Source organism: Sitophilus oryzae, unplaced genomic scaffold, assembly GCF_002938485.1.
Source record: "Sitophilus oryzae breed Bouriz unplaced genomic scaffold, Soryzae_2.0 scaffold_738_pilon_pilon, whole genome shotgun sequence".
Classification (NCBI taxonomy): Eukaryota; Metazoa; Arthropoda; class Insecta; order Coleoptera; family Curculionidae; genus Sitophilus; species Sitophilus oryzae.
In genome coordinates this window covers 2,011,325-2,025,550 of record NW_022147349.1, presented here as the reverse complement: position 1 = coordinate 2,025,550, position 14,226 = coordinate 2,011,325, and the positions used below count along the sequence as shown (strand labels likewise).

Genomic DNA, 14,226 nt, shown 5'->3' with positions numbered 1-14,226 from the left:
TGTAGGAAAAAGTATGTAGTTTTCAAAAAATGAACCCACGTTGCAAAAAAAATAACCTCAAAAAAGTTATTCACAAAACAACCCCCTACCCTTGCAAAAACTACCCTTTCCGCTTTTCCAAATAATTTTTCAGTATCACCATTTGATTTACGGTCAAAATTTATGGCAGAGAATTTTTTTCGAAATTTTTTCTCGTTTTTTAAGCAAGCTACAATTTCAAAACAACCGTTTTTTAAATTCACCCTTTCAGTGCCCCTAACTCCCTTAATATGCATTTTCCGCCCTATACTTATAGGAACTTTTTTTACTATTTTTAGGAGTATTATAACCCCCCGATTTTTTACACCATTTCAATGACACCTTGATCCAGGAAATTATGGAAGATTTACCCAATTACAGTGCAACAAATTTAAATAAGTTTTTGAAGAACAAGAAAAATAATTTAAATATATCTGTAAACATGAGTATCTAGTATATTTCCCAGTAAATCCGAGCTTCCATTATTCGCAAATGAATGATAAAACTGAAAAACCGTTATTTATTATTTCTCGCAGATCTGTCCAAATAGAACGGAGTATTCCTAAATCGTTTCGTTTTCATCAGATCAGTCTGATCTGATTACCTATACCCACTTCTACGAAGTAATAGTCTTCTTTTGGCAGAATTTTCTGAAAAGAGCCCGTTTTTACCGGCAAATGAACCATATAGTTGGTTCTGGTGCGGTTAAAACTTAGCGGCACTTGCAAAAACGCATATTGTAGTTATGTTCTGTATTAATAACTGTAACACATTCTGCAGAAAAAAAATAAGTAAAAAAGCTCGTATAAATGAATGTCCTAAAATGCTTAGTTTCGGAGATACAGGGTGTAGAAGTTTCATTTTATTTCGATTTTTTTCGAAATAATTAGTAATAAAGTAATGTAAGTAATGTCAATATTTGGATAAAAATTGGTGTCTAGGAGTTTTTTGATATGAGAAATCTGATTTTGATGTAAATATGTCTCCTAATTATAGAGGGCGCCACCTACATATTTTTTAACCGGTTTGATGAGTAATAACTTTTCGTCCGGACCTGTATAAAACTAACGATAAACATTTTTTACGCAAAAAAAGTCTCTTGATAAAAAAAAACATTTTAAGGCATATATTTATACAAACTTTTATACTTATTTTTATCTGCAGAATATGCTGCCGAAGTTTCCGGAATATAGTTCGGACCACCCCTGTATTATAAATATATTTCAAAATAGATAAAAAATATTATTACTATTAGAGGATATTTTAAATTGAATGATTTCATTGTTCCATTTTTAAGTTTAATATATTTTGGTAGGCCTATACGCTTTACTTCACTATCTGTAAAAAATAATTATGTAAATTGTCTAATAGTGAAAGTGCAAAGTAGCGTTACTAAGGCTTTTTCAGTAATTTCATCGCTTGTCAGTAAAGAAAGCTGTACGAACAAAACCATTAAATAAACGAAATGTTCATAAAGCTTATAGTTATTTAAAAAACTGTGTTAATTAGATGAACATGTATGAATATAAGTTTGAATATTGCATATTTCTATTGTTATAAAAAATATACAGTATGATCAAAAATTTTAAAATCAAGTATACACATCGGCCAATAAGGTAAAAAAATTTTACGCAAAATTATATTATAATGTAAGTACATACCAACGTTCCAAATTAACGCGATCTCAAAAGTGTTTGTTGAATATCATGAAATTTATTATTCTAATTTAATTAGACATTCTGAAAACTTTGTTATAACTTAGTTTAGTGATAGAATCAGACAGGTTTTTAATTACATCTATAATGTCGATTTTATGGTTTAAATGGAACTTTCTCTTCGCGTGGTCTTGGCTTGTAAGTGTTACAGTCCGAAAAAAAAACAGAAATGTTAATTTTCAATGAAAGATCCAGATGAATAAATCAAGCAAGTTTGCGTTCAAGGTACTATCAAAATCGGTAGCGAATTAAAAAGAGGTTGTACTTGTCAGATAAGCAGTCGATGATTCATAGCAAGTTATTCTGTGTTCCTAATTTTATTTAAAATGTGACACAGGTTTTTAAAAATAACAATTGTTAAGAGCTTGACGTACCATTTTTTTAATACCAAATTTTCTAATTAGTAGTATTTTTAATAGAGTATTTTTTTAATTCCGAATAAATTTTAGGAATTCAAATGGTACTTGTCTATCTATTATAATATACTAATCTATAACTGAATTTTATTACTGAAGAGTTTATTATCTCTGAGTTTTTAGCGATTAAAACTTATAAAAGCGTCCCTTAGGAATGCACGAAATTTCGCAAAATAGGATCGAGAATATCGATAGTTTCATGTTCGATGCTTAATATTTCGTATCGATAATATCGATACGATGCATTGCACGTATCGAAATATAATGCATATGATGTATTGATGCCAATCCAAAACTGACTTTACTTTATTTGAAAATAATGACGGTATTTGAAAGGCTCAGCTTTTTGACACTTTACTGTTAGTGCTTAATGCCAGATGATGTTATTTCAGCAAATTCAGTTATTAGAAAAGCGTATCTTTCTACTATTTTTTGCTATTTTGAGTTATGGCAAAAAGTAACTTTAAGGCTCGGAAGGCGAACATAATGATAATAAATAAACCAGAAACATAAATAAAAATCAACAAAAACCTAACCATTCATCTACTGCACCACGGTCGGTAAGGAAGGTCTCTGCCTGAACCCCCTGCTACCATCTGGCCCTTTGGGCATCCTAACAACGTTCTCAAAGTTCTGGAAAGCAGCGCTATTGCTCCTGCTTCTATTGGCGCCCGACGATTCGGAGGTTTGGCTGACAGATGACATTCGTCTGTTGAAACTGTCACCGCTAGAGGCGCTACAAGCGCTCATCCTGCGCGGCAAAAACAAGCTAGAATCACTGGAATCTCTGGAACTGTAGGATAACCTGCGGGGCATGTAGAGAAAGTTCGCTTCGGTGGAAGAAGCTGAGAGGCGTCTTTGAAGCCAGGCGGCCGGTTCAATGAATCGCGATGGGAAATGAGCTGAGGATCCTCTACGCATTTTTCCTGAAATAAAATAACATTTATAAAAAAACAGTCGGTCTAAGAAATTTTTCAGTCTAATAATTTTTAGGGGAGGGGGTTAAACGCTAAAATATACTCGAACAGGCAAACAAGTACTGCTCACTGTTAATCTACAAAATGTCTATATAGTAATTTCTATATAGCAAGAGGGATAAAACAAAGTACTAAAATACTAATGAAGTAATTATTATTAATATACCAAAAGTTTCAGATTGATTGTATAAGTGGCTATTAGCATATTCCACTGCACTATTAGCCTATTCGCTGCTTTACAGATCGGTTATAGTTCTTTTATTATCTTTATATTATATTCTCGAGTCGTATTATTTTCAAAAAGCTTGATAATTTGAAAACAAAACCTTCCATATAGTTCATTGCTTGATGACTTATCAAATAGGATCGCACATTTGCCAGGCTATCCCACTGACATAGAGTATGTCCTGTTTTATACTTTTCTGCGGTGTTCTATCTTTCTATTGAGAGTTTCTTATATTGAGAATTTGCAAAAGTGTTCTGTAAATAACATTAGGTTTAAACGCACATTGGGCTAGCAATGCGCGATGCCCTGTTAGTAGGTCGGATTATAGTTTATAGAGTTTTCCGGTATTTACTTATTAGGCCTGGCATAAATTTTGGCAAGTGTTCTACTATGAAGTGTTACACCTGCCAAAGATTTTTAATTTTTTTATTAAAATTATTATTAATGATAAACGTTCTCTAACCCAGTGTGAGTACATATTATCAAAGTAAAACCTCTGAAGGCGGGTAAGGGGATAAATAACTCACAATCTTAAGATGTTTTTTTTAATTTAAATTCTTCAAAAAAAGCAGGGGGGCGACATGTTTGTCGGGACTTAAACAATTCCCATTATCAGGCCCAGAAAGACAAACGTCAACCTAGGAAGTTTAATTAAGTTCATTTCTTCCGAGTGGTGGTACTTCCTAGGTTGACGTTTGTCTTTCTGGGCCTGATGATGGGAATTGTTTAAGACCCGACAAACATGTCGCCCCCCTGCTTTTTTGGAAGCATTTAAATTTAAATAAACATCTTAAAGATTGTGAGTTATTTGTCCCCTTACCCGCCTTCAGGGGTTTTACTTTGATATTATTAATGTTTTAATTTTTTTTTTTTAATAAGAGTATAAATATTTATAAACCACCCCGACCACCTACATTGTTTTATACCGATTTTTCTAATTGCTTTTGCAGTACCGCATAGTTCCAGACCTACGATTGAATGGTACTGATGAGCCTTGTTTGAGTATTTTATCTGTACCGTAGTTACATTTATTAGCTAATAATTTTCGTCGTAAAGGTAAAACAAGAGCTCGCAATGTTATTTCTGTTACATTGTACCTTAAATAAAAAAAACAGAGTCATAGTTAGCTTGTGAAAATGACGATCGATAAAATTCATCATATAATTTTACCTGTCATCGATCGTCGTTTTTAAATTAAATCTGAAGTTGTTTTTCGATCGTACGGTACATATACAATGTAACCCACGTGGCGCTAAGTACAGACTGGCCGCAACTAAAGAAAAGGCCAGACGTTTAATCAATCTTTGCCAGTAAACACCTTGTTAAGCGCGGTAGAGGCGAAGCCTTATCGTACGATTTGCTTGCTTCGAAAAAACCTTGTAGATACAACGTTATGTGTGGACAGCAAGTTTAAACAAATTTTACTGCGCAAACTCGGAAGACATAGTTAACATTTTGACCATTTTAGTAACCGTGTTCTGGACCGTCTTGAACATTATCTCTAGTTAAGACGTTTAGCTTGCCTTTATCATTATTTAAACAAATTGCAAAAACTAACCACATTTCCCCCATGATATGACAGAACAAAAAGTCGTTGGAATAACAACATAACTTGGTTTATACGTTTTATCTGCAAATCGTACGATAAGGCTCCGCGGCAACTGCATCGGATCGGACCGACCAGCAAAAGCGACTGCGACCATCGTACATATAGACGGCGCCGGCGTCCACTAAAACATTTCGGCCTGTAGAGGCCAGATTCCTACCTCTACCTATCTACGATAGTCGAGTCATCGCCTTCGCCGTTTCTCGCCGGCCCGATCCGATGCAGTGCGCGCGGAGCTTAAGTCGTTGCGTCTAGACTGCGCTTAACACAGTGTCCCGAAAAAAAAATGGTAGTATTATTATAGTGCGTATCAAAAGTGGCTCACCCCTATAACTTTTTTATTTTTTTTTCAGATACAAAAACAAGATCTGGTATCATAGTATATGACATAAATTAGGATTAATTGACGTATTCAATTCTTTTTGGCTGCTTCCTGTTTCACCGGAAACGACTACAACTTTTGATTTTTAAATAGCACCCCCTGTATTTTTTTACTTTATTCACTAGAAAATGACACTCTAAATAGAAAGACATATAGAATATAGACAACTTTTGACATTTTCGCTTAAAACAAAATTGTATTTTAAATTTCAATCTAGAGTGCCACGGCTGTGTTAAAAACACTATTTTTTAATCAAGGAGCCTTGGAAAATAGATTTGATCATCTAATGTTTTAGTGTCTTGTTATGGCCGGTTAAAATATGCTCAAATCATTTTTTTAAGGGTGAGGACACACGAGGCGGCTATAAGCTGCGGCGGCGTCGGCACTTTGTTCCTAGCCGCGTGTATACGCTCGGCGGCCGCCGCCGCGCCGCTCCGTCCGTGTCCGTGTGTTTTGTACCATTGAAATCTCATTGAAGAGCCTACGCAGGCGGCACAACTCGCGGAACACAGTGCGTTGGATGGTCATTCTAGACAACAATCTTGTATTTATTTATTTATTAATAAATTCAGTTGTTAATAAATAAATGAATTTAACTCTATGGTTACTATATATCAGACCATTTGCCACGTTCTTAGTTTTTATTTAAATCTCAAACATCGCTACTGATGTTTTGTCCCGCTAGACTTACCATCCGCCTCAGTGTTCAGCGCCGCGTCGCGTCGACGAAAAGCCGCCGCGTCTGTTCTTACCCTAATCATATCTTATTTTTTTCAAATGGAATGACGCGACAGTGACTCATTGGCATATTTCGAAAAAACATTTTTTTACGAATAAATTGGTACCACACACTTCATATTTCGAGTCAAATTGTCGTTATGAATAGCATGTGGCAATTTCAAATAAACTATATTCGAAAATATCAAAGTTGACATATGATATGTCATTCTATTCAGAGTTCTATCGAATAAGGTAGTAATATACCGAGGGTGCCATTTAAAAATCAAAATGTGTCGTCATTTTCGGTGAAACAGGAAGTCAATGAAAATAATAGAATACGTCAATCAATCCTAATATACAGGGTGGTCCAAACTGTATTCCGGAAACTTCGGCAGCATATTCTGCAGATAAAAATAAGTAAAAATGTTCGTATAAATGTATGTCCTAAAATGCTTAGTTTCGGAGATACAGGGTGTAGAAGTTTCATTTTTATTTCGATTTTTTCCAAATAATTTATGAAGTAACGTCAATATTTGGATGAAAATTGGTGTCTGGTAGTTATTTGACATGAGAAATTCGATTTTCTTGTCCATATGACTCTTACTTGTAGAGGGCGCCACCTACATATTTTTTAACTGGTTTGAAGCGTAATAACTTTTCATCCATACCTATATAAAACTACTGAGTAAAAAAATATACATTTTCGATTTTTTTTACATCGCCAAGAGTAATGGTTCTAGAGATATTTGGAATCGAAATTATCAATGCCTGTCATCACTGACATAATTAAACATGTTGACTAAATAGTTATTAAACTGAAATCATAAATTTGAAATCTTTTTGTGCCAAAAGTTCATCAATAAATTTTTATTTTTTAAATTAATCATCATTTTTTCGCAGAAAAAATTATGATTAATTTAAAAAATAAAAATTTATTATTTCAGTCAAATAGCTATACTCAACACGTGCTTATTTTTGTCAATAATGACATGTATTGACTATTTCCATTCTAAATATCTTGAGAACGGTTGCTCGTAGCGATTTTTACCAAGAGATATATTTTACGTAGAAAGTCATGGAAATGTATATTTTTTCATTCAGTAGTTTTATACAGGTACGGACGAAAAGTTATTACTCTTCAAAACAGTTAAAACACATGTAGGCCACGCCCCCTACAAATAGGAGTCATTATGACATCAAAATCAAATTTCTCGTGTCACAAAACTTCCAAACACCAATTTTCATCGAAACATTGACGTTACTTCATAAATTATTTGGAAAAAATCGAAATAAAAATGAAACTTCTACACCCTGTATCTCCGAAACTAAGCATTTTAGGACATACATTTATACGAACTTTTTTACTTATTTTTATCTGCAGAATATGCTGCCCAAGTTTCCGAAATACAGTTCGGACCACCCTGTATGTCATATACTAACATACCACAGTCCAATTTTTTATATGAAAAAATAAAAAAGTTACAGGGGTGAGCCTACTTTTGAGATGCACCCCGTAGAGTTAGAATAATAATAAATAAAAATATCAAAGTTAATAATAATTATCAAAATTAAATAAAATAAAATTTAATTAAAATAATCAAAACCGAAAATCGTAAACAAAAGGTCATCAGAAAGCAGTCATGTCATTGAAGACGCGGTTGGTCTTCTTTAGATAAGGAAACAATACTAACTTTAGATATTTTTATCAGATGTTTCTTTTCTTTATATATGTTTTTCGTTACAAGTACTCTAAAATTTTTTCAGCAGGTTCGTAAATTTAAAGAGTTATTAAAATGTTAATTATAAAGATAGCTTTCTTTTAACAGCTGTTTAATGATGTCCAAGCATCAGTTACATCGTCGAGTGAGCCCAGTACAATTATTAATATCGAAACATTTCTCTTCACAATCACGAACGACTTATTTACCTCGAGTAATACGGTTAAATAGTTCAAATAATACATCGCTAATTTAGAGAATTATTATTATTTTCAAGAGTAATGTCCTCTAGAATGTTCCACTTGAATAAGAAAGGTGAACGCACTGCAAGAACTAAGTATATGTAAGAGTATCTTTGCAATAAACTATTAACAGGTTTTAATCGTTTTGAATAATTTTACGCTTTGTTAACAACAAATTACTACTGATTTATTAACTAATCTTCCAATTGAAACAATATTATTTCTAGTATCAGTTTAAAATACGTTCATTCATTTTTCTTTAATATTATTTTATTTCGCCTTTACCATGCCAATCACTTAATTTTTTCTCTTACTGGTCATTATGAGTTTTTTTGACACATTTATTCGTCGATTCATGAAACTTACTCACCCCATATAATTCGCTTTTAATAAGCCCAAATTTAAAGTTGTACAGGGTGGGCCAAATCGAACGCTTTTAAAGGGAAACATCCTTTTCTATAGGAGATGGAGGAAAACTAATATCGGTGTCTGTAGCTCAATTTTTATCAAAAACATGATGGTAAAAACTGCACATCGGTATCTGTTACCGTTATTAAACCGTACCTAACCGTTTCGGAGTTACGGGGTGTTTTTCAAAAATGTGCATTTTTAACACTAGGGAAAATGTTGTTTTTTTTTTATGAAAACATTTCCAAAGCACCTTTTTACGTAGAATTTAATTGTTTAAGTATAATTTTTTAAATTAATAGTTTAAGAATTAACAACAAAAAAATTATTTTTTTTCTACGAAATACCCTGTATATTTTTAATTCATTGAAAAGAATTTAAAATAACCTTTCCAAAAATATAGCATACTTGATATTTTGCTCGATTCCTCTTCAAGATATACTTTTAAAAATTCGCCCACTTTGTAATAAGTAGGCTTTGAACGGCGCCGGTTGTAATGCAAAAAAATTCTAGCTGTGAGCAGCAATTAAAACGAAAATAATATTTGCAATGACAGATGCAGAATTTTATAACAATTTAAACTTTATTTAACAACATCAACACGTTTAAACTATATCTAATAACAATAAAAATTAATAGCCAAACCAAGACATGATATTTTCCTACAGGTGTTCGACATGTTGACCGACCGTCTTCTGTTATGGACAGACAGGACCGTTTTTGAACATTTCTCGCGGAATTCATAAACTCAGTGGGGGGTTAAAGATACCCTCGCATAACCGCTAAGTACTTCTAATTCTTGTCTAGATTATACGGGCAATTTAATAAATAAGAACCTTTATTCTTCCGCAAACATAAAAATCCATAGGCACTAAGTCCGGCGGCCTCGACGGCCAACGGCTGGGATTTTGGTTAGCTATTCAATTATTCTCGAAAATGGCTGCAAAAATTTGCTAATAACTTCAGCGTTCTGAGAAGGTGCCTATTCTTGCTGGAAAAATATGTTTTCGAGTTTCATTAGGGGCAGATAATAAAGGGTCCAAAGCCTACTAGTTAAAAGTGGCGAACCTTTAAACATTCTGTATTTCGGCGGGGACTATAACAAAATATCAAGCGTGCTATATTTGTGGAAAGGCAATTTTAAGTTATTTTCAGTTAATTAAAATATACAGGGTATCCCAAATAAAAAAATCATTTTTTCTGTTGATTAAACCATTAAAGTCTACGTAAAAAGGTGCTTTAGAAATGTTTTCATATAATAAATACAAAATTTTCCATAGCAAAAAAGTTACAGAGATTTGTTAAAAATGCACATTTTTGAAAAACACCCCGTAACTCCGAAACGGTAACAGATCGATGTGCGGTTAGGTTAGGTTTATTAATTTTTATCAAAAACATGATGCGTTGGTAAAAATCATGTTTTTGATAAAAATTGAGCTCCTGACACCAATATTAATTTTCGTCTATCTTCTATAGAAAAGGGGTTTCCCTTTAAAAGCGTCCAATTTGACCCATACTTTACACTTTCCTTACAAAATCAGTATACGTAATTGAAAAATTTAATAACTATATATAATGAAATTCCTTCCTTCACACATATTCATCCCTGTAACTACCCTCGTACGGGTTAACAAGTAAGTCATAGAGATATACGTGCGTAAGTTTATTAAGTGTACACTTCTCATCAAATGTGTGTATTACATATAATTTTTAAACTCACTTCCCCCCAACATTCCAAATCAATACTAGAGCTCCTAACATTTACTTTAATAAAATGGTACAATATTCAATGTAGAGTTTGGTAGAACATAATTCTAAATTATAACAAGAAAACTAAATTATAAATATTATTTTTCTTGAAAAAAAATTGAAATAAAAGGATTGAATCAAAAATGATGTTTTCGAGTACCTAAATATTCATCATGTCTCTGACGCAAATATGTTATCTCTGAACAAATACACATTAATTCATAAATATAATGAGATTAATAACCCTGCAAACTTGCGGTAAGTAAGGTTACCAACGTTTAAAAATGCTAAATAAATATGTTTTAATTTAAATAAATTTAGATAGCTATTTGACTTCCTAGCAGCCCATACAGTTATCGTATTATATTATAAAAATTTAAAAATAGTTAAATTTTTAGAAGCTACATTAAAGTTATACAATTTAAAATTAATAATATATTTATGGTATAAATCTTTTTATGTTATAAAGTTGAACGGACTAGAAATTGAGCTCACAATCAAAAAATAACTTGTAGCTGTAAGGGGATGTGTAATAATATGTATTCAATCACTGAAAAAGTGATTAAATCTGGTATTTTTTATATTATGTTTAATAATTAATTTATCTTAACTAATAAAAATATCCGAATTGAGAATAATGCTGTATATGTTTCTTTTTTGTATAATAAATAAGTATAAAAAATAAGTATATGTGTTTTATTTTGCGAAAATAATAATTTTAATTAATTATCGATATCTTAAGCACAGTCTTAGGGATGAGTTTAAACTATTCAGTGTTAAGTACCTCTAAAAATATACAGGATGATTCACTCTATCAAACTAGCTCTATAGCAAGTTTCCTGTTTTAGATATTTTTTTCAATTTTATTTAGAAAAAATGTATACAATGAGAACACAAATATTAAAAATTTAAATTTTTAATATACATAGTGATTTCGTGTACTTATTTTCAAACTAAATATGTATTTTTTACAAAAAATATTATAATTTTTACTAAGAGAATTTGCCATAAAACTAACCTAACCATATCAATTTTTTTATTATTAAAATAATAAATTAAACCCACCTAAAAATGTATGTTAATAAAAGCTGTGTTCATTAATGACGGATACAAAATATTCCATTTAAAATAATGGAGAAAAATACGGTATTTAATTTTGATCCAATCTCTATACCGGGTGTTTCTCAAAAGTGGCTCATTCCTGTAACTTATTTATTTTTTCAGATAAATAAACGAGGTTTGGGACGAGATTTAGTTTCGTACATAAATCGGGATAGATTGACGTATTCAATTGTTTTCGGCCACTTCCTGTGTCACCGGAAATTACTACAACTTTTGATTTAAAAAAAAATCAAATGGAACGATGGTGGCTCATTAGCATATGGAAAAAGATTTTTTTAACAAATAATTTGGTACCACATACTTGATATATCCAGTAAAATTGTCGTTATATTTATAGCCATGTCCAAAAAAATATCAAAAGTTGACATATGATACGCCATTCTATTCAGAATGTCATTTTCTATCGAATCAACTAAAAGAAATACCGAGGGCGCCATTTAAAAACCAAAAGTTGTAGTCATTTCCGGTGAAACAGGAAGTGACAGAAAACGATTGAATAGGTCGATCAAACCTAATTTATGTCATATACTAACATACCCAATTTCGCTTTTTTATCTGAAAAAATAAAAAAGTTATAGGGGTGAGCCACTTTTGAGAAACACCCGGTTTACCTATACCAATACCAATATCCCTCTCTCTCTCTCTCTCTCTCAAAATAGTGTAGTTTATTATAAACAAGATGGCTATTATTGTGTTCCTTTAGTTAAACTTCGCCTAAATTTTGCGAACAATTTTAGTGTCGTCGTGCTTTAGAATACATAATACAGTTAAAAAGTTATCAATTTTAAAAACCACTCGATAGAGATAAGATATTATTTTTTTTAATGAGAACGTTATAAGATTTTTTAAAAGTAATTCTCACCTCTAGGATCGAACTTTCTGATGTCTTCTGCCTCCGAACCGCTTTGACACGAAGAAATATAGTCAGACTCCGAGCTAAATCCCTTATGGTTGTTATTATTGTTATTATTAGCTATCTTCTTGATGTTCTTCTTCTTTCTTTCCGGATGAGGTACGTTGTTTAGCTCGTAAACCTTCATAGGCTCTCCAAGAGAAGTCTGGAGTTGAAGTGCGTTCCTGGCAGATTCCGAAGCAACAAACTCCACCAAGGCACAAACCACACCAGCCAGAGAAGGATTTTTGTTGATAAACTGCCTCACATCGGCTGGAATGGGATTCCCAGGCCTAAGAATACGAATCAGTGCTATTTCCCCACAGTTTCTGAATAATTCTGCCACATTTTCTATGGTTGGTTTATCGATCGGCATGTGAACAGCCACAACGGTTCTGGATGGAGTGGTTTCGTCGTATTTAGGCAGAGGTTCCAGTCGTCTCAATTTGGTACCAGCATCGTTTATTTCCAGTTTTTTTGAACGAGATAAAGCGTGAGCTACAACTCTCCAGTCTTTTGTAAGATGTTTGACGCGTTTGAAGCTAGAAATAAGCTTAAGAGAAACGTACCCTTCCTTGTTCCTCTTCACGTGCTTCAGTAAAAACGCGTCTTTCGTGATGTTAGCGTCAGAAAAATAGAATTCGACTTGCTGGACTATTTTATCAGCTAATTCGTCACTGGGAGGTGTAAAAGGAGGTTCGGTGACTTCGGGAGTTACCTCGCAACCTGAGTCTTTTCCTCCACCTGCAGATCCGGTATCGGAGGCGCTGTCTGATAGGTCACCCATGTGAGCACCCTCATCTTCGTTTTCAGTGATCTGAGTATCGGTGAGGCTTGATTTTCGATCATAGGAGAGACTAACGTCGCTGTCAATGGAAGATATTGAGTCTCTAGGATCCAGTACTTTTGCCGGAGGTATCAGGTCTCCCAGTTGGTCTTCTTGTTCCGCTGTTGGGGTTAATTCTTGAACTGGGGCCGGCATAATTGTAACTTAATAACTTAAACTAGTATCACAAAAAATATCACGTCTTTTAGGATTTTATCAGGTGTTTTCAGTCTCGGTCGCGATGAGCAATGAGAAAAAACGATTTTGGATGTTCGTTTTTGGGTTGATAAATTAGGTCGTACGTGGTGTTTTGGTTCTGCTACTGCCACAACACGTCGTTGGATGACCTAGCTAAGTCGTACTGAAAGTCGGGGCCGGTGGTGCGCCGCATTTTATAGGTGGAGTGCGCGTCAGGTCGATGCCCACTCCACGGTACTGCCGGTGTGTGCGAGTGTGTAGTACTTGAGCATTACCGGCGCAAGGCGTCCTCCAGGTGGAAATTTGCGGAAAATAAACGCTGCTTTTTTGTAGATTGGTTCGTTATTAGGTCAGGGATTGAGGATGTTGTGGATATGTATACGAATATGGAACTGTCGGAATATTAAATAGGATCAAATCGCTAGGGATGTCCATTGTAAAAAAATATCGATAAACAAGGTGTAAATGAATACCCGCAGAAAGAATCAGGTGATTACTTTTTTAAAATATTTTTATATGATTTTTTTATATCTCATGTTTGCGTACAAAGTTATTTAGTTATAGAGGGTGAGTCTTAAATAAGTGCACATATTTTCAGGGCTGGTAGATCTCGATAAAAGAAACATATTTTCTCCTAACCGTTTTTCAAATAAGTCCATAATAACAGTTATTTTACTTTAATTTGAAAATGAAAACAAAAAGATTGTTAATTTTCAGAACCTCTAGATTTATTTTGTTTTCATTCCCTAAATTTAATCTACTACCTATGATTCCATATTACTAAGAATATACAGGATCCGGCAATAGTGCGTCGGGCATCTGTAGCTCCTAGAATAAAAAACTTCAGAATTTTGTTTAAGTGCAAACCTAAAGTATGTACCAGGATGTATTTCTGGAAAATATTTTAACTTCTATAGGGTGGCGCAAAAGAGTGTGGGTGGACCTGGGTGATTTATTTTAAATGGAACACCCTGTATATTACTGCATTTTTGGCTTCCTTTCACATCATTT

General features: G+C 33.2%; 1 protein-coding gene across 1 annotated transcript; it reads right to left on the bottom strand.

The window, feature by feature from the left end:
* Positions 1–2,093: 2,093 nt before the first annotated feature.
* On the bottom strand, positions 2,094–13,377 carry LOC115888401 (la-related protein 6). The gene is made up of 2 exons (XM_030908125.1): positions 12,162–13,377; positions 2,094–3,075 (listed from the first exon to the last, which is right to left on the bottom strand). Exons 1-2 carry the CDS (start codon positions 13,171–13,173, stop codon positions 2,693–2,695), a joined length of 1,395 nt encoding a protein of 464 aa, XP_030763985.1. The 5' UTR covers positions 13,174–13,377; the 3' UTR covers positions 2,094–2,692.
* Positions 13,378–14,226: the final 849 nt, after the last annotated feature.

Bases quoted from the DNA above. Each gene is read 5' to 3' on its own strand.
- LOC115888401 (XM_030908125.1), bottom strand. From the start codon at position 13,173: ATGCCGGCCCCAGTTCAAGAATTAACCCCAACAGCGGAACAAGAAGAC. The intron at 3,076-12,161 runs GTGAGAATTACT...ATTTTATTTCAG, and splicing joins CAGAAAGTTCGATCCTAGAG to GAAAAATGCGTAGAGGATCC.